The sequence below is a fragment of the Syngnathus floridae genome, chromosome 5 (genome assembly GCF_059516105.1).
Source record: "Syngnathus floridae isolate MCC-2025c chromosome 5, RoL_Sflo_1.0, whole genome shotgun sequence".
In the NCBI taxonomy this organism is placed as follows: domain Eukaryota; kingdom Metazoa; phylum Chordata; class Actinopteri; order Syngnathiformes; family Syngnathidae; genus Syngnathus; species Syngnathus floridae.
The window spans coordinates 3367560-3387177 of record NC_142417.1 but is presented as its reverse complement, the minus strand read 5'-3'; the positions used below and the strand labels follow the sequence as shown (position 1 = coordinate 3387177).

At 45.6% G+C, this 19618-nt stretch overlaps 2 protein-coding genes and 1 long non-coding RNA gene across 9 annotated transcripts in view; 1 reads left to right on the top strand and 2 right to left on the bottom strand.

Annotated features, from left to right (window-relative positions):
* Positions 1-32: 32 nt before the first annotated feature.
* On the top strand, positions 33-12204 carry LOC148397485 (uncharacterized). Its single transcript, XR_015858454.1, has 4 exons — positions 33-277; positions 352-517; positions 5100-7403; positions 11994-12204. It is a non-coding gene; the product is annotated as an uncharacterized LOC148397485 (long non-coding RNA).
* prkg2 (protein kinase cGMP-dependent 2) lies at positions 141-7445 on the bottom strand. 5 transcript variants are annotated; one of them, XM_088374979.1, is made up of 19 exons: positions 7308-7445; positions 6256-6717; positions 5575-5741; positions 5152-5265; positions 4767-4872; positions 4023-4086; positions 3500-3577; positions 3326-3420; positions 3184-3252; positions 2926-3024; positions 2715-2868; positions 2397-2533; positions 2116-2205; positions 1909-2050; positions 1232-1395; positions 1040-1162; positions 892-954; positions 729-795; positions 141-487 (listed from the first exon to the last, which is right to left on the bottom strand). In XM_088374979.1, the coding sequence occupies exons 2-19, from the start codon at positions 6651-6653 to the stop codon at positions 392-394; spliced, it is 2226 nt and encodes a 741-aa protein (XP_088231105.1). In that variant the 5' UTR covers positions 6654-6717; positions 7308-7445; the 3' UTR covers positions 141-391. The 5 variants fall into 5 exon arrangements, with proteins under 5 accessions (XP_088231105.1, XP_088231106.1, XP_088231103.1 ...); XM_088374980.1 differs by having other exon boundaries at positions 6256-6654; positions 7308-7382; XM_088374977.1 differs by lacking the exon at positions 7308-7445 and having other exon boundaries at positions 6256-7059.
* The window catches only part of rasgef1ba (RasGEF domain family, member 1Ba), a 14354-nt gene continuing 6131 nt past the window's right edge, over positions 11396-19618 (bottom strand). For all 3 annotated transcript variants that reach the window (XM_088374985.1, XM_088374986.1, XM_088374987.1), the window contains 13 exons: positions 17914-18087; positions 17576-17698; positions 17371-17508; positions 15963-16178; positions 15749-15823; positions 15073-15168; positions 14324-14426; positions 13501-13580; positions 13325-13420; positions 12618-12713; positions 12245-12368; positions 12036-12108; positions 11396-11937 (listed from right to left, as the gene is read on the bottom strand). In XM_088374985.1, coding sequence (XP_088231111.1) covers positions 11913-11937; positions 12036-12108; positions 12245-12368; positions 12618-12713; positions 13325-13420; positions 13501-13580; positions 14324-14426; positions 15073-15168; positions 15749-15823; positions 15963-16178; positions 17371-17508; positions 17576-17698; positions 17914-18087 — 1419 coding nt within the window. In that variant the 3' untranslated portion in view covers positions 11396-11912. The remainder of the gene's footprint in view (positions 11938-12035; positions 12109-12244; positions 12369-12617; positions 12714-13324; positions 13421-13500; positions 13581-14323; positions 14427-15072; positions 15169-15748; positions 15824-15962; positions 16179-17370; positions 17509-17575; positions 17699-17913; positions 18088-19618) is intronic.

Here is a 19618-nt window from a genome sequence, read left to right as displayed (position 1 = left end):
ACTTGCCTCTCGTTACCTGTCGTGTATTTAAGTCCTGTCTGCCCCTCACTCCCCGTCAGATCATTACTGTCTTCACGTCCTTTGTTGCACGTCTCATGAAGACCCATTTTCTTTGTTCAAAAATTTTTCAAGAACACACGTTGTATTTTAGGACTTTATTCCCCCCATTCCATTTGCCTGATGCAATCCCATGAAAACTTCTATCAAAGTGTCCAGCGGTCTTTATTTACAAAACAATCCATTCTGACGGTCGAGGAACCAAAAGAGGCTAACTAACGTGAGGGCGCACGCTGTACTTCCACAAAGTCACCACATCTCAAATGATGATGTTCTTGTTTTTCTTATGGCCAGATGGAACTTCTGGACCAATCAAGACGATGATGGTCGGAGCTCAGAAATCGGCGTCCCATCCCGAGAGCTCGTCGGGAGGAATTTTGTCATCGGGGGGATAAACGTCAAAGTGGCTGTGGTCCAGAGGACCTGACACCTGAAAGACGACAAAAACAAACAAAACAAGGTCAGCTATTGTCCATTGACACGCTTGCTTATCTTTAGCTAGTCTCAAATCAAGTTCAGATGTTCTAGAACGTTTGTGCTCGCTCGCACCAACCGCTATTCGGAATTGTTGGCAAGTCTCCCCCCTTGTGAATTGGAACTTGTGCCAAAAGCAGCCAGTCCAGCCAGTTCTTTGTCTTGAGTACTTTGCAAAGTGTTGATGGCGGACTTACGTGTCTCTTGAGGGGCGACGGCAGGGTCTGAGCCTTTAGTCCCGCCCAGTCGAACCCGTTAAACCACCTGCACACAATCTTACTTTAAGTTTGCGATACGAACATCTAATAAAATAAAAAGTCATCACCAAACAAACAAAGAAAACCAAACGATGCACGTGACCTGTGCTTGTTAATGTCACCGATGCCGCCTTTCATGTTTCCAAGCCGCTCAGCTGGGTTCCCCCTGAGGAAGAGCAACCAGAAGGACCAGCGGTTTGCAGGGTTGTGTGTGTTTGTGTGTGTGCCGTGCGTGTTGGTGCTTGAGGAACCTGCAGAGCTTGCGTATGAGGTCCTCAGGCCTCTTAGCAATCTTCTTGGGGAAGTCCATCTTGTCGACGCCCTTCAAGATGTTGGTGTAGGTGGCCATCTGGTCGCTTCCTGTGAATGGGGGGCTGCTTGCCCCAAGCAGGAAGTCATGTTTGTTTGTTGGTTTGTTGAGCAGAATGTTTTGAAAGGCACACCTGCCAGTCAGGAGCTCAAACACCAGGATGCCCAGGGACCAAAAATCCACACTGAGATTGTGGCCCTTGTTGAGGATGATCTCCGGGGCCACGTACTCGGGGGTCCCGCAGAAGGTCCATGTTTTCTGACCCCCGCGCATCTTCTTGGCAAAGCCAAAGTCCACCTACGGAGATGAAAGGAGATCATTTGGTGATGTGCTTCACAGATTCTCCACTTGGCTTCATTTTGCCTTCAGTCACGCCTTAACCGTTACCGGTCAGTCATTGGCTAGCTAGTGAGCTTGTGTGCTTTAATGCTGAATGTCACTTTGGGCCGGCTCTCAGCATCTAAGACGAACCAGGCACTCACCTGGAGCGCCACCTGCTGGAGAGGGCTCCAAATTGCTGGGCTAGGGTTTCAAAGCAGGGTTTCAAACTGGGGTTAGGGTTTCAAAGTGGTACAGTGGTACTTCGAGGTATGAACTTAGTTGCTTAGCAATCTAGTTTGTAAGTAGAAACGTTTGCAAGTAGAAATAATGTTTCCCATAGGAATGAATGTAAAAGCAAATAATAATTCAAAGTGAAAAATTGGCTCGTAAGTAGATGTAAAAAAATTGCGAGGCTCCTTAACCAATCAGTCACTCATTAGTCAAGCAGATTTGTAATAATGGCAACACGCGCTAAAGTCGTCCACTCACCAGTTTGACGTAACCCTCGGAGTCCAGCATGAGGTTCTCCGGCTTGAGGTCTCGGTAGAGGATCGCCTTGCGGTGCAAGTACTCGAAGGCCTCGGTCACGCAGCCCACGCAGAACTTGGCGGTGGGCTCGTCGAAGCTGCCCCTGAGCAAGATGGCGGAGAGCACCGGCTCGGTCAAAGCGCAAACAAAGACCATGTCTGGACCTACCTGTCTCTCAGAAGACTCCAGACTTCTCCTCCGAGACACGCCTCCAGCAGCATGTAGACGTATTTGTCGTCTCGGAATGTTCGGAACAGTCTGGAGTGGAGGAGTCGCAGAGTGAACGTCAAAGAATTATCCTTTGTCTTATGTTGTTGTGTATATAAATGGATGAACGGGCAGGAAATTGAACAAGGCGTATTGTCATTTGACATATTTCAAGACCATCTAGCTCCTGATTCTTGTCAGTGCCAATATTTGTACGAGCAAATACGAGACGAGGTCCTGACCGGACGACAAAGGGCGAGCTGGCCTCGGCGAGGATGCGGCGCTCCGAGTGGATGTGCTCCTCCTGCCGGTTGTCCACCACATGCTTCTTCTTGATCACCTTCAGGGCGAACGTCACGTCCTCGCCTTTCACCTTCACCTGATGGAAAGAAATACCATTTCATGTCAGGAGCAGTTTGGAAAACAAAAGGTTTTTCCCAACAGGTGTTTTCAACCCTCCCATGAAAAGCAAATATCGGAATATTATGTCAGTTTGGCTGCTACATGAGAGAACAATAATAGGGGTGACTTCTTTGAGAATGAAAGAACTTGTTGCGTACCAGTTCTACTCGGCCAAATCCGCCGACGCCGAGTGTGGCGACGACGTCCATGTGGTCGAGCGGTCTGGACGGCGGGAAGGTAGCGGCCATTTGCTTCAGGCGGAGCACGTCGGGTGGCAGCGTCTGACTGGGGTGCCGTGAGAGCGACTTCCTGCTGGGGACGCCAACCCTGCTGAGCTTACAGCGGCAAACGAGCGAGAGAGTGTCGTACCTGGCGTGGCGCTTCATGTCGTCCCGGTCTAGCGTAGCCACGTAGCCCTGGAGATATTTCTGGAGCTCGTCGAAGGTTCCTACCGTCTGGTTAAAGGTCCTGTAACGTCAGAATCCCCTTTTGAAACCTAACTCTAGCTCCAAACCTTCATTTTAAACTCTGATCTTGATTTGAAAATCCAATTCAAATCCTGACTTTATGTCTGAACCCCAATTTGAAACTCGGAACTTGTTGTGTGGCATGGTGCAATTGACTCACTGTCTGTCCATGAGGAGGCACTCCAAAACGTCGTCATCGGCAACGATGTTAGCGGACCTGACGTCATCGCTAAAGCAGGCGTTAGCATTAGCAATATTTCACTTTGCGTTGGCGATTAGCTTATGTGGAAGCTAGCGGCTACCTGATGAGTGCCTTCTCTCCAAAGTAGTCGCCCTTTTGCAGCGTGTTTATGACCTGAGGACTCTTGTGGTCCTCTGTAGTCTGGGTCACCTTCACCTGTGAGATGAAAAGCAGCTTTTAATCCTGGTAGGGTGTTTACAAGAAGCAGGCAGTAGTAGCAGTAGAGATGTCTTACCTTTCCTTGAGCGATGATGTAGAAGGTGCTGCCTTCTTCGCCCTCTCGGATCACATAGTCGCCCCTGTTGTAGTATTCCTGCAAGGAAGGCAAAGGTTAAAACAACCTTTGCCTCAAACTTCAACTTCATGCCTTAAACCCTATTTTGCAGCCTTAAACCTAAATTTCAAAACCTAATAAAGCCTTACCCTTGTTTTGAAGCAAGCTAACCAAGGTCACTCTTTACCCAAAATGTTAAGTACCCTTACTTGAAACACTTGCTAATTTGAAAATAAAACCTAAACCTTATCTTAAAACCCTGACTAGAAACCCTACCCCACGCTTTAAACAATTTAAAACCTAAACACTGACCTAAACCCCAATATGAAAGGCTCATTTGGAACCCAACCTGATCCTTCTAATAAATCCCTCTATAATCCTACCTTTTTGTCTGTTTTGAAACCCTCGTTTGAAACCCTAACCCTCAGGTCTATGTCAAGATGATTCCCAGGAGGCACTTGTTGATGCTGAGTGAGAACCTTACCACCTCCAGACAGTCCACAATCTTGCTGATCTTGTCGTCGGGCAAATCAGCCAAAAGTGACACACTGATGGGGGAAAAAAAAGTCAAACCAAGTTCAAGCCACATCTGCTCCAGATCTGGCTTCAATGTAAACATAACTTGTAATATCTAATATCCAATAACACCTAGTTGAAACCCTAACACTAGCTGCAAACCCGAAACTAACCTATCTTGATATCCTCATTAAAAAAACATAAACTTGTTTTAAAACCTTCATTTGAATTACAAAATGTGCTTGAAACTCTAATCCAGACTTTAAAGTCGAATTTTGTACCCTAAAGCAGTTTTGAACACATCACTTAAAACTAAGACCCGGTCCTGAAACTCTAAAACCAGAACATTGTCTTGAAACTTCAAACGGCACTACTGTTGTCAAACCCGAATTGAAAACCTAAACTCTGGCAGAAGTGTTGGACTGATGGAAATTTTGAATTAAAATCAAATTAAGTTTAGTCTAGATCGAATCCAGATTTGGCTGCAGTGTGAACACAGCATTTCAAATTCCATTCAACACCTGGTTACAACCATAAGCCTAGCTAGAAAGTCTGTCTCGAAACCCAAAATTTAAATCATCGAGGCCCACTGCAACCAAATTGAATCCAGATTGCCCGCAGTGTAAAGGTAGCATGAAAAAGCCAATCCGAAAGCCTAGCGAGCTAAGCCTGGCACAAATCAAACCCAAAGTGAGGTTCCCTTTGAACCAACCTGCGCAGGAAGTGTCCGTACTGGTGGTGGCGCGTCTCGGCCGTTCTCCGCATGATGTTCTGGAAGGCCTCGCGCTCCAGAGCCCACGTGCACACGCTGTTCACAGCTTCCATCGGGGTGGAAACAAAGGCATTTTGGGAATAAAAGGACGACATAGGTTTGAATTTTCCTTGTCTGTTTTAGCACGCGCAAGACAAAACCTATTTGTGAGCAAATGCCTTTGATTCAGACCTTTCACCTCTTTTCACTTTTGGAGCAGGTGGTGTATCATTTTTCAATCCAATTTCGAATGAAAGAATTTAATGCCTTTGCCTTTCCGCCTTTGACGCTCAGCCAGTTTGGGGCAGCAAGCTGGCGTGAGCCTGAAAGCGGAGATGAGGTTTACCTCGCACGGAGGCGGTGCGCATGCAGTTGTAGAGGATGGCCAGCTCGCCGAACGCCGTCCACGCCATCATTGACGACACCAGCGCGTCCTCTTGAAACACGTCCAACTTTCCATCTGCGTGTGCGAGTGGGAGACAGCGAGAGAAAGAGAGACAACATAGATTATTGGTTTACACACACACATTATATGACACTATCACGCATCACAACCATGCTTTGATAGAATCGCTTCCTGTGTGTGCTTTTATGTAACGTGTGTGTGTGTGTGTGTGTCAACGTCTTTTGTCAGGGGACAGGGACACGGACAATTGAAACAAGCACGCTAGGTGTCGTTGCTCATCAGGAACAAAGACGTTTGGAAAAATAAGAACTTTTCTTCACCTTTGCTCAAAATGGTGGGTCAGGAGCAAGAATAAAGTGGTACCTGCCAGGACAAAGAGGTGGTTGCCAACTTCTCCCTGCCGGACCACAAAATCTCCCTGCTGGTACTTGCGCAGGAACATGCACTCCACGATGTCTCTGAGCTGCTGCGGCTCCAAACGCTTCAGATACTGGTTCCTGTTCAGGGCCTCCACCAACTGCTTCTTCACACTATCACAAAACACACACACATACACACAAAAAAATGCCACAAATACAGAGGAGTTAGATGGCGACGTTGGCAAGCGATTATTCGCCCACGTCGGCGCGACTCAACATTTCTTTGGCGTCTGCAAAACAAGATGACAGCAAAAGTAAATGAAGAAAAAAAAAAAAACAATCATCACAGCTTTGGCGGGAGGAAGGTGTCGCTTCCTGTGTGCTAACGCCACTTGTGTTAGCCTGGAGGTAGTCCACCATCTGGCACAGCCCATCTAGAACCAAAATTTGGGGGAAGCACTTGTCAGGAACAACATTCTTAAAACCACCGTCAGGAACAAGGACTTTGAGAATCGTCAAAGTCACCTGTCGGGAACAAGAACTGCATGTTAAGTCACCTGTTAGGAACAAGAACTTTACTCAAGTTTACTGTCTGGAGCAAGAATGCTCCTAAAATCTCCTGGCTGGGAAAAGACTAATGCAAAGTGTTGTGGTTCTGTTCATGATTGCATCTGAGGTGTCTTACCTGGACTCTTTGGGTACTCTGGCTTTGTCAAAGGAGAACTTCGGCAGGTGGTTACAGTCATAAGTTCGGGATGTCGGTTCTGCAGACACTCCCGCTTTGGCGCCCTTCCTCTTATTGAGGGTCTCCTTGATACCGACTCCTTGGACCCCGGCGGCTATTCGGTCTCCGTTCTGGTTTTGGACGCCATTCTGCTGCTTTTTCCGCAGCTCCTGGCTGAGGTGCATGAGGGCCTGTTCCTGCGCGGCGATTTTCTCTTGGAGACTTCTGACCATCTGCTCTTTGGCGGCCAGTTCCTGGTCTTTCCCTCGCAGCTCCTGCTCCAGCTGGTCGACGCGCGTCGTCAGAGGGTCCGGCGAGGGTCTCTTGGAGCGCTTGGCCTTCGCTGAGCCGTTTCCCATCCTTGGAGAGCGGGAAGAGGAGCGTCGAGATTGGAGGAAGCCCAAGAGGAAGAGAGCGGTGTGGCTGTCATCCATAATTCAGAAGGCAGCAAGTGTCAGGTTGCACAATCAATCGAGACTCACACGCACACACACTCTTACTGACAAACAAACAATCACAGAGGCAGACACTGACAAACATATACATACATAGACACACACAGTTACACAAAACAAAATCACACCCACAGACAGGCAGAAACATTCTCTCTCTCTCTCTCTCTCTCTCTCTCTCTCTCTCTCTCACACGCACACACACACAGCTACACAAGTTCATGCACACGTTCACATTTACGCTCGGACAAAACCCACACAAGAAGTCAACCACACACAAGCGCACGTATACACAAAGGCAGGCACACGCACACGCAAATTCCACAGTGAGTGATAATAAGAGTGTAATTGTTCCTCCTTAGTGATACCCGCTCCCCCTCGCACTCAACATGCATTTGAGCCACAACTTTCTGATGACGTCAAATGTCAAATTTACATCAACGTCAACAAAACTACGTCACGACCACACATTTAAGGTGCCTGGGGGGGAATAAACAGCGGTGGCACCAGGGGCGTGCTTGCGCGGGGTGTGCACGCATGCAACGTGAAGCCGCTTCTTACCTGACGAATGACGGGGTTCGAGTCCGAATCCCGCGCTCCCGACGAGACGGTGCGCTCCATCCGCTACCGCACGTCTGTCTCGACTAGTGTTGGCACGTAAGTGAACGATTCGTTCAAAAGAACTTTTTTTTCAGTGAACGAGAGTGAACAAATCACTTCCTAAAGTGATTCGTTCTTTTTTCAGTTCATATGATTTTAGCCAGTAGGTGTCGGTAATGTACATTGAAGCTGGTGCCACCTCGCCGTAAAACAAAACGAAGAAGAAAATGACTTAACTTCCTGTTCACGAACGAGTCGTGAATTGCAATCCCCGTACACCAACTGAACGGATGTGTGAGCGAACGAGACAGTGATTTGCATTTCCAGTTCATCACGAGAAGGCATCAGTGAAGGAACGAATTCTGACTTTCCCGTTCGCGAAAGCGATAATGGGTCACCTGCCTTCCTTCCCGTGCATCTACGGATCAGTCTGTGAACGTGTTGCGTCTCCCTCCTGGCGTGAACTACGTAAGCCAGAATGCAAATTTACGATTTGCCAAGGAAAGAAAGAACAAGAACCACTCACTGAAACACCACTTCTTTTATGCGCGTTTTCTCCAAGCTAAAGGCTAACTTTATTGCATGAAGGGATGCGCCGTTATGCAACAACGGGGAGATTATGCTTCTCTTTGGGTAATCTTGATTTGATCAAAGTCAAAGTCTGCTTTATTGTCAATTTCTTCACGTGCCAAGACACACAAAGAAATCGAAATTACGTTCCCACTATCCCACGGTGACAAGACATAGTACACAATATACATACAAGTAAACAACACAAAAAAATAAAAACAAGAAGGCACAAACAATGAATAAATAATATAACACTTATAACACTTGTAGTACTTTTTAAATAACGTGTATGCATATATACACCTAAATATTGTTATCCAATATATCTACTGCAATTTCACATTGGATTGCTGGTTTGAAATTTACTTTTATTATTATTTTAATAAACATTAAAACCTGTTAAAACTTGTCTGGTGTTTTATTCCATGTTTTTATTTTTTTGGGCATGAAAACAAAAGTCTGACATTTGGTTAACTGCTTTATATGACAATATGTATATGTGTTTTACGTTGTGTAATATGTGTTGGTGTCCCCCAAAATAAAGAGCAAGTAGTCAAATACACATTCTTGACACGTACAAAAAATGCATAAAGTTATTAGGTACACCTGAAAATGGTGGTGTACCTAATAGAGTGTCCGTGTGACGTCACATATCAACCAGCCAATCAGGAGGTGGGGGTGAGGGCGGGTGTGGCACTTTTCACTTTCAGTTCAGCTTTGGCCATGATTTTTTCCCTAATGAAGTGGCCTGTTATTAGGTACACCTAAAAATGGCGGCGTACCTAAAGGAGTGTCCGTGTGACATCACAGATCAAACAGCCAATCAGAAAGTGGGGGTGAGGGCGGGTGTGGCACTTTTCACTTAAACCAGTGGTGGCGACCTCCAGTCCTCGAGGGGTCGCGTTCCAATATGTTTTCCAAGTGACCCTCGTTAAGCGCACCTGCGTGAAAAGTTTTAGCTTCTTTCACGTTCAAAAGGAGCTAAAAGTTTTCACGCACCTGCACTTAACGAGGGAAGCACACGGACACTCCATTAGGTACACCGCCATTTTCAAGTGTAGCTAATAACAGGCCACTTTATTAGGGAAATGTCCTCGAGGGGCCGCGTTCCAATATGTTTTCCAAGTGACCCTCGTTAAGCGCACCTGCGTGAAAAGTTTTAGCTTCTTTCACGTTCAAAAGGAGCTAAAAGTTTTCACGCACCTGCACTTAACGAGGGAAGCACACGGACACTCCATTAGGTACACCGCCATTTTCAAGTGTACCTAATAACAGGCCACTTTATTAGGGAAATGTCCTCGAGGGGCCGCGTTCCAATATGTTTTCCAAGTGACCCTCGTTAAGCGCACCTGCGTGAAAAGTTTTAGCTTCTTTCACGTTCAAAAGGAGCTAAAAGTTTTCACGCACCTGCACTTAACGAGGGAAGCACACGGACACTCCATTAGGTACACCGCCATTTTCAAGTGTACCTAATAACAGGCCACTTTATTAGGGAAATGTCCTCGAGGGGCCGCGTTCCAATATGTTTTCCAAGTGACCCTCGTTAAGCGCACCTGCGTGAAAAGTTTTAGCTTCTTTCACGTTCAAAAGGAGCTAAAAGTTTTCACGCACCTGCACTTAACGAGGGAATCACACGGACACTCCATTAGGTACACCGCCATTTTCAAGTGTACCTAATAACAGGCCACTTTATTAGGGAAATATCATGGTCAAAGGTCACAGGTGTCAAGCTCTAGTCCTCGGGCCACGTTCCAACATGTTTTCCAAGTGACCCTCGTTAAGCGCACCTGCGTGAAAACTTTTAGCTCCTTTCACGTTCAAAAGGAGCTAAAAGTTTTCACGCAGGTGTGTTTAACGAGGGTAATTTGGAAAACATATTGGAACGCGGCCCCTCGAGGACTGGAGGTCGCCACCACTGGTTTAAGTGAAAAGTGCCACACCCGCCCTCACCCCCACTTTCTGATTGGCTGTTTGATCTGTGATGTCACACGGACACTCCTTTAGGTACGCCGCCATTTTTAGGTGTACCTAATAACAGGCCACTTCATTAGGGAAAAAATCATGGCCAAAGCTGAACTGAAAGTGAAAAGTGCCACACCCGCCCTCACCCCCACCTCCTGATTGGCTGGTTGATATGTGACGTCACACGGACCCTCCATTAGGTACACCACCATTTTCAGGTGTACCTAATAACTTTATGCATTTTTTGTACATGTCAAGAATGTGTATTTGACTCCTTGCTCTTTATTTTGGGGGACACCAACACATATTACAAAACGTAAAACACATACTATACATATTGTCATATAAAGCAGTTAACCAAATGTCAGATTTTTGTTTTCATGCCCAAATAAATAAAAACAAGGAATAAAACACCAGACGAGTTTTAACAGGTTTTAATGTTTATTAAAATAATAATAATAAAATAATAATAATGATAATAATAAAAGTAAATTATTTCAAACCAGCAATCCAATGCGAAATTGCAGTAGACATATTGGATAACAATATTTAGGCGTATATATGCATACACGTTATTTAAAAACTACGACAAGTGTTATAAAATCAAGATTAGAAGCATAATCTCCCCGTTGTTGCATAACGGCGCATCCCTTCATGCAATAAAGTTAGCCGTTAGGGTGGAGAAAACGCGCATAAAAGTGGTGTTTCAGTGAGTGGTTCTTTCTTTCCTTGGCAAATCGTAAATCTACATTCTGGCTTACATAGGCCAGTAGACGCAACACATTCACTGACTGATCCGTTGATGCACGTCAAGGAAGGCAATTGACCCATTGCCTCGTTCGCGAACGGGAAAGTCAGGCTTCGTTCCCTCGCTGATGCGTTCTCGCGATGAACTGGAAATGCAAATCACTGTCTCGTTCCCTCACATATTCGTTCCGTTGGTGTGTGGGAAATGCAATTCACGACTCGTTCGTGAACAGGAAGTCACGACATTTTCTTCTTTGTTTTGTTTTAGGGCGAGGTGGCACCAGCTTCAATGCGCATTACTGACACCTACTGGTTGAAGTCATATGAACTGAAAAAAGAACGAATCACTTTAGGAAGGGGGGACTTTACGAGTCCGTGACGTAATTTCCCGTTCACTAACGTTTGAACGAATCTTTTGAGTAAACTAATTCTAAAGATTCAGTTCACTTAAAAGAACTGGAATGCACATCACTCCCCTCTTCTCTGCGCTTCTTCTACTTCTGCTCGCGCATGCTCAGTGAGTGCCAGCGGGATGCGCGCTCCCACACGCAGAGCCGGTTGATCACGTGTGTTCATAAACAAAATATCCATAAAGAACAATGATTGTCTCTGCGTGTCTTTGTTCACATTTCTCTGTACTCGACTGTTTGGGTCTTCGTGTGCATGCATGCGCTTGTGTAACTGTTTATTTCAAATTTGCCTTTGTGGTTAATGTTCTATATATGTGCACGGTACTTTTATGTTAGGGTTAACAGTTGTGAAAAAAAAGGTCATGGTCATTTTTTATTTTTTACATTAAAAAAAGCTTCACAGGTTACAATACGTGAAATCAACTCTCTCACAATTGCGATCATAAATAAGGTCAATAGCAATACAGTGCAGACACATAATTAAAAGTTGAATTATATAAAGAATGTTTTGTCAGCAATTCAATGAGCAGGGGAAACGCCACAATAACAATTAGCATAAAGTGTTGTAACGCTAATATCCTAAGTTAGCAGCCGAGGTGTCTTTGAAATGCAGCCAGCGCATTTTGAAAATGAAAACAAAAAATAACAGCTGACCTTAGTTTTAGCTCAGAGGCATGGCACATGCTAGCTAACCAGCAGCTAGCATGTGGCTGCTCCCACAGTATACAAAAGGAGACTAGAAATGTCTTACAAAGAGATGGAAAAAGATGCAGTTAGTTAGTTCCACGCTAGTGGAAAAAGTAACTTTGGTGGTTTCCTCGCAGACAGAGGATACTGGTTTTTTTTCATTTCCAGACGCCATCTTGGATCTTCTTTGTTATGCTCGATTTAGCAGCGTGGATCTGCAAAGACAGAAAGAAAACTCCATCAATAAACATTTCTGCCATCTAATTTCCAGATGTTGGTGGACATTGTGACCAGGAATGCTGGTGGGAATGACCTGAGCGACTTCCATCTGTCTTTGTCCATGTTGTTGTCGGGACCTTCGCTCTCGTACGATGCCAGACACAACGCTGCAAAGAACAAGAAGACATTGTCAAAAAAATTGTTTTCAGCAACTTCATGAGCAGGGGAAAACGCCACAATAACAATTTGCGTAAAGAGCAGAAGAGCAGTGTGGAGACTTTTCATGCATGCGTGCGTGCCTACCGTCTTCGGTATAGACGGGCGCGGTGAGCAGATAGTGCAGAACTTTGCGCTCCTTGTCAAAGGGACACTGCACAGCCTTCCAGCTCATGAACTCGCTCACCTGCTTGGCCAGCTCCCACCATTTCTACAAATCACAAAAGCAGCAACACATTCCAACTTGTTGCTCATCATTTGCCAGGTCAATGACAACTTTTCTCACTCGTACCTTTTCCTCAAAAAGATTATCTGATTTTTGCATCGCCCCAGTAGCAAATTAAGAGACAAAGCCATAATGAAAGCAAAAAAAAAAACTCCAAAGGAGTAGAAAAAGAGTGACGCCACTATTTCACTTTTCTATCAAGAGAAATTGATTTGAATTCTTTGTGTTTTTCACCTGGAAGTTGATATGTCCATTGTGCAGCCGGTTGGCGCAGCTTTCGTTGAGGAAGTAGATGTCCTTGATGAGCAGGCTGAAGAACGGGATGACAATCTAGAATGTGCACAAAAGCGTTACGAGGGCAAAGCGTGCGGGCTACCGCGTCCTGCTTGTCTGTCGCCAACAAGTCAAGTCACACGCGTTGTTGCTATGATTAGGATGAAGACGAGGCCACATGACGGGACAGCGCCTTGCGTAAGCCGAGTGGACGCCCGTCCGTTGCTACGCTACCAAACAAACAACAGAGGGTGCCACGTGAAAAGGGGAGAAAGTCGGTAGTAGCCGCCTTGCGACGTTAAAAAACAAATCAGGATAAAATAAGCTATTGCCAATTATGCAATATTTCTTTCCTCTGGATGAATTTTTTTTTTAAATAGAAATTTTCTTTTTGAAAATAAATTGAGAAAAATGTTCAGAAATGTTTGAGTATACAAAGCATAAGAAAGAGAAATATAAAACAAATGTAAATTATATTTTGTTTGAAGAAACAATTCATTTAAAAAAACATTTAGAAAAAATACTAACCCTTTTAAAATAATTACATTTTAACGCTTACGTCGGCAACGTGAACGGGTTTGTTTTTGCCAAATGAAAGGCCGCGAGACAAAACGAAATCAGATTGCATCTTTCTGCCGCACCGCTTTTTTGCCATATGTGGTCCTCACCTTCTCCCTGCTGCTGTTGGCCGTGATGGACCTCTGGGTGGCGCCGCGCAGCGCCGTCCTGTAGTTGTAGAAGTTGCCGGAAGGATCCATCTGGCGCTGCGGAGACACATTACAAATACACAGTCAAGACAAAAGTATTGGAACACGGCCCAGTAACGAGAATAAAAAGAGCGCACCTCCAGGATGTCAAACTTGGCTGTCTTCACTTTGCTCCACGTCTTCTTCAGGCGGGACACGGGACTCATATTCATCCCGGCTAGAATGGGAAAAAAAAAACCAAGAGTGTAACAAACACATGGACTGATCCCACTGTGAGCGCAACAACGCACCAAAAAAAATCAACCGATTAATGGACTCATGGTTTTGAAATATAGATGATTTTAAAATCTGCTTCAAAAGGGGGCACGTTTAAATGACTATTGTAAATTACTGGACTTTCTTCATGAGTTCAATTCACTTGAAAAATTCAAATATGCCCGCATCAAAATCTCAAACAAGTTGCTCAAGTCTGAGCGAAAGTGATGGTCACACATTTTGTTCAGCACTTTCGGGTTCCCACGAGACATTTTGTTTGTGTCTCGCTCACCAGGTCACCAACGGGCTCCGAACGACCCCACCCAAAAAAGGAAAATATCCTGACCCTTTCTTCCGTGTGGTCGGACTTTCTTGACGGAAGTGTTGACCATCTGCTTTGATTGTTTGTGCACCCCCACCCCACGCTATGTAGCACAGGCTGGCCAGATGCTCCTCCAGACCCCCTCCCCCCCTAAAACCAGGACCACCCTTAAAACAAACACCAAAGTCGGCATCAAATGTGTAAATCTCGCTTTTGTGAGTTTGTCAACATTTTTAATTCCAAATGGTGGCGTGCACCTCGGTGAAGGGCCTGTGGGACTATTCTTTTTTTTTGTTGCTTGTTTTAAGCAAAATTCGAAAGCGAGGGTGGGTGCGCTAACTTTCCGGATGAGGATAGGGCTGAGTGGCCGATGAGTAACTTACAAATGATGGCCATGAGGGAGTTGAAGTTGCCAATGTTGAAGCATTCGCGTGCGACATCGATGAAGAATTCCACCACCTGCGCTCGCTGTTTCTTCTTTATGGGCTGTCAAGAAGATGACACAAAAGAGCTGCTAGTGACAGTCATGTTTGCCAATGCTAGACTTGATACCTCAACAGGAAACACATTAGTGGAAATAAAATTTATGTAAAAACATTTCAGTCTTTCTAATTAAAACGTTTCAAATACTAACATAAGCTCCCAAACTAACGTTTCAAAACAAATGCTAAATGTTTGTGAAGGCTAGGCCAAAATTTGAGCGCAAATAAAATCACGTTTAAAACAAAACAACATTTGGATAAATATGTAATTTAATGAGTTATTAGCTTCAAAGCTTAAGTTTCAAACTGAGGCGGAATATTTGCTAACGCTGGCTATGTCAAGAGATATTTAAATAGGAAAATAGCATAATTTAAAAAGCTTCAGGGATTGAAAATAGAGCTTTTTTTTTCTAATGAAGTTTGTGATTAACTTGAATGCTAAGGCCTTAAAAGTTGACGTTATCTTCTAGCGCTAACCCTAACGGATGTCAATACGAGCCATTTAAGTGAGTGAAAAATCTGATTTAAAAGTACCTAGTCCTTTGATTACTTAGCGATGCAAATGACTCTTAGCTCAAAAACTAACATCTCAAAGCTAATGTTAAGCATTCAATGGAAGCGGTTAAGTGCTTCAGCAGCTCGTCCCTCACCCTGCAGATCTCGGTGGCCACCAGGTAGCTGAGCCTGTTGAACCAGTCCACATAGGCCTCCAGGTTGGCCGCCGCCTTGTGCTCGCTAAAGAGGCTCTGCATCCAAAACAACAACAAACATGTTTCTTAGCTCGAGAGTGCGCTCTCATTTGCATGAGAAGTCTTCTCAATTGAATTGCACACATTCCTTTGGCTTGACACCAATCACCTCTTGTAGGGGCCGCTATGTGCCTTGGGGATATGTGTGTGTGTGTTACCCTCCATCTTTTGTGGGTGCGAGGCAGGTTGGCCTCAGGCACAATGACACCCTCGCCTCCCCACTCATTACCTTGCATCCCAAATCAACCTGTTGCCTGGCAACCTGAAAGCCTGACCGGCGAGCGCACCCCCACCCGCCCGGCGGCGACTGTGGTTGCTTAGCGATGCCCATCTCGTCCAAGATCCCGTCGGGATTTGAAGGAAATGACCGGGCAAGAGTGCTTTTGTGTTCTTCTATTTTGACGAGCTCGACGGCGAATATTTCCTTTGTCTGACGGTGTGTCAAGATCCCGGCAATGTGACCCCGAGACTCCAAATGGGTCCGCATCCGAAAAGTGCGTCAAACGGTGCCGCAACATTACATAATGGATGTCTTATCTGTGAATTTATTCAGGGACATTTTTCTTTCCCTCTTTACCTTGCCGTTGTTCACCGGAGCTTTCTGGACGAATGCCTGGACAAACTCCTCGGGGCCAATGTAGCTGAGTCTCTCCTGAGAAAAGGAAGAACGATATCTTAAATCCTTCAATAAAACCAAACCAAGTGGAAGATCTTCAAACCAGAATCTTTGAAACAACAACGGATACCACAGTTTGCCTATCCACTGATCAGTCTTCGCTTTTGGTTCTCACCAGTTCTATGTGGGTCAGCTGCTGGGCCAGGGTGAAGGGGTCGTTGCAGATGGACATGATGTCCCTGTGAATGGCGGCCTGGGGTTTAGCCTTGAGGATGCCGAGGCGCTCGGCCGCCGCCGCGTTGATCTTGACCAGCGCTTCCTCATATTGGCTGAGAACCGCCAGCCTCCGGATCAAGCCTTGGCTCAGCTGACTCGTCGCCTTCCTGTAAATCTGTAAAACGGGAAACAAATCGGGTCAGTCCAGTGCTTGCCCGTGCCCCACCTTGGTCTTCAAGATGGCGGCACAGATTTGTTTTCATTTCATTTTTTGTCTTCAAGGAAATGTTCTCCCCTTTTGGCCCGCTCTGCCGCGGCTCACTAGGGAACTTATGCAAGCTCCTGATCGCTAGCAACTCTCCAACTTTGGTCAAAGAGCCTCAGGCGGCCTGGACTCCGAAGAGGCCAAGATTAGATAATCGTTCTCGCACTGACACACTGAACTTGGTTACATAAGGAGGGGGGGCTAAAAAAAGGGTAGGGACGCACATGTGTTTGCCTCTGTGGATTTCTCACCACCACATCCTGTTGAAGGCTTTCAAAATCTGCAAAAACAAACCCAGGCTCCACCATGGAGAAACGGCCGCGGCTTTTTTTTTCCCAGGGTGTGAACCAGTGTTGACACTTGGAGCCAATCAGGCGCGGCGAGACAGGATTCCATTGCTCAGAGACAAAACAATCCTCGACTTGGAGTTGACCTCCGCTCCAAACACCTCAAATTAACTTCAACTACAAGTTGTACTATTCTATGAAAAGTGACTGCTCTGAGATGGACAAAATGTTCCCAGTAGTAGACAACAACAAGCACAAATGTGATGAGCAGCATTTGCTCCGGGCCAACGTTGAACTTTAGGGAGGACTGCATGGAAGGGCGCACTTAATTTATCAAATTTTCAAAAGTCTGGTTGTCTGTCTGTCTGTTTTTCTTTCTTTATTTCTTGGCGTCTCAGGGAATGTGAGTCCTTCTCATGATGTCGCTGTTAATGTGTCACGTATCGATTTTGACAAAGACACGAAACCTGCACGGCAAACAATGGGAGAGGGCGAGTTGGGTGGTGGGGCGGGGAGGGGGTTGTCTCCCAAATGACAGATGGATGTTTACTTCCCCATCTGCTCTGTTCAAGCTCCTGCTGCTTCATTCATTGTTAGCATCCGACACCCCCAAATCACATGCAATAAACAAACAAACGGTTCCCATGATTGAAAAACAGCTGCACGCACCAGCATGTCATGCTAACTAGCAGCACAACGCTAACAGATGCTAACTGCTGCTCCAATGCTGAAGCTAGGAACTTTGCTATATGTCTGAACCATGTGAATGTGAGCTTAGCATTCGCATCATTTTTTTTTTTCTTTTCATATCCCACCTCATCTCCGGTGGAGAGCCGATGCGTCAGCTCCTTCAAGCCACGCATTGTCCGCTCATCCCGGAAGTCGTAAGGGAAAGTTTCCGTCCACTCCGTTAACAGCTGCAGGATCTTTGGAGCGATCTTTCGGAGTCGTATCTGGAACGATCGGCGAGTGTCAGATTTGCTAAAGGGGAATGGGACGACTTCGAGATCTGGCGGCCACCTTATCGGCTTGGGGGTCGCCGAGTCGTTGCTGTTCCATGCACAGGTGGCACACTTTGGACATGAGCTCATACGGGTGGATGAAGAGGCGAAAGCTCAGCAGGAATGTGAAGATATACGTCCTCTGTGGAGAGAGGCAAAAAAAAATCATCTTAGAAACAGGGAGAATGTTTGACGGACCCCGCGAATGGCTTTGAAATGGCCTCTTAAAACCAAAAACTTGCTAACTGTCCGATTTCAGGAGTGGCTTCTTGGGACTTTTTGGTGGGCCAATTTTTGATGGACGTAATCAACCATTGCTGAATTTGCCCCAAAACCTCGTGGTCCAATCATACTCACATCCGGATAATAGTCAACAGTGGGGAGCAGGTGCCGTATGAGGGCGTCCAAGGATCCGGACTCCAGGTTGTTCTCATGGGAGGAGAGTCCAGAATAGGCCGTCTCCTGGGCCTGGTAGAAGTTTCTGCTGTAGCCTCCGGCGCTGTGCGGTGTCTGAGGCATGCTCTTGTTGTCCTGCAAAAGCAAAACAAGCGGGTCAGGACCGCAGACGCTGACGGTTAGAATAATTGTTCTAGACGTTTTCAAGACGACCGTCTTTTGCTTTGTTTGGACGTGAGGAAGAAAAGCACGGTCTGCGAGAGCAGGAATGCCGCACCGGATTAGAGATGAACGCTATTTCGCCTCGCAGCTGTCCCGCCAAAATTGAACCCTGCGCGACCTTGCCGAAAACCGCCAGAAGCTAAATCAGAACCGGGCGATGCCCCGAAAAAGACGGAAGTGGGAAGAAAAACAACTCAAAGTAAACAACTCGAACCCGTGAACACTCGTTGTGTAAAGTTTGGAAGCTTCAGGAAAATTGACTTAAAAGATAAAGAATTCAATGTTTTAAATTTGCTCCAAAAACATTTGCTATTTGGTAAAGTAAAAATACTTTCACATGGCAGACACAAATCCGACAGTCGTTTAATGTACGGCAATTTAAAAACACAGTTAGCTATATATCTAGCTGGCACTTAAGAATCAAATAACCTGCTCTCTTCTTCTTTGTTATGCTTTATACAGCAACAAAAAAAACATGTCCGTGATCTGACTATGCTAAAGGCTTGAGTGTCAACAAAGATGGACTTTTGTGTTCTGTTTGTGTGAGCGTGACCACCACATGGTGTGGCAGATGTTCCCGCTGCCTCGCTCTCTTTTCTCATGGAAATGTCCTGCACTTGAGTTCATGAATGGGCTAGCCGAGACGCACGTGGACTTCATCTGAGAAACCAAAGATGTGTGTGTGTGGGGGGGGAGGGCAAGAGTGTTTATGTGTAAGGTGTTTGTTTCAGTTCAGTCCTTGGTGTTTTAAAGCAATAAAATATTTTCAAGAGTTGAATGAAATCTAGAAGAACCCTGAGATGTCCAAAGTGAGCCGACAATGGCCGTTTCAAAGCTAATGATCAGACTTTTGGAAGACATTTTTGTGTGCCTCAGGTCATGATAGACACTCCGACCGAATCTCACACTGCCAAATGAAATTGGCTCCAGGAGATTAATTTTTCTGGAGCCAAATGTTTCTAGGATGAGCTATCGGGTGTTACATTGTTCGCCGCTTGTTTGATCAAGCCGAGTGGAACGAGCCAAAAGGGAATGTCATCTGTGACATCGCCTGAGGACGGATGATGTCATGTGGAGATGAAAGTGCTCTTCGGACACACGACGCCGCCTTCTCGGATCAGATCAGGGGTCCAACATTGATCAAATGGATCATAGAGTGAAGTTCAATAGTGCCGAGTGACGACTGTAACACGAGTTTGTTTTGTACAATGTTTGTTTTTTGGGGGGCATACCCAGATGGACAAAAGCATTATTTTTCACACGTTGTCGTTAATTTAGCTTGCAAGCTAGCAGAGTGAAACAAACCCACAAGATAGCGGGGTCTTTGTTTACATTGTGTTTAGCCATCTGGCTATACATGAGGACAAATCTGATACTTTGAAAGATTCATTCAGAAATAAAAATGTTAATTTTCCAAACTCTGGAAATAAGTCAGAGCTAGAAA

Bases quoted from the DNA above. Each gene is read 5' to 3' on its own strand.
- prkg2 (XM_088374977.1), bottom strand. From the start codon at position 6,728: ATGGATGACAGCCACACCGCTCTCTTCCTCTTGGGCTTCCTCCAATCT. The intron at 5,266-5,574 runs GTACCACTTTAT...TCGCACACGCAG, and splicing joins CCACCTCTTTGTCCTGGCAG to ATGGAAAGTTGGACGTGTTT. The intron at 488-728 runs GTAAGTCCGCCA...GTCGTCTTTCAG, and splicing joins CGTCGCCCCTCAAGAGACAC to GTGTCAGGTCCTCTGGACCA.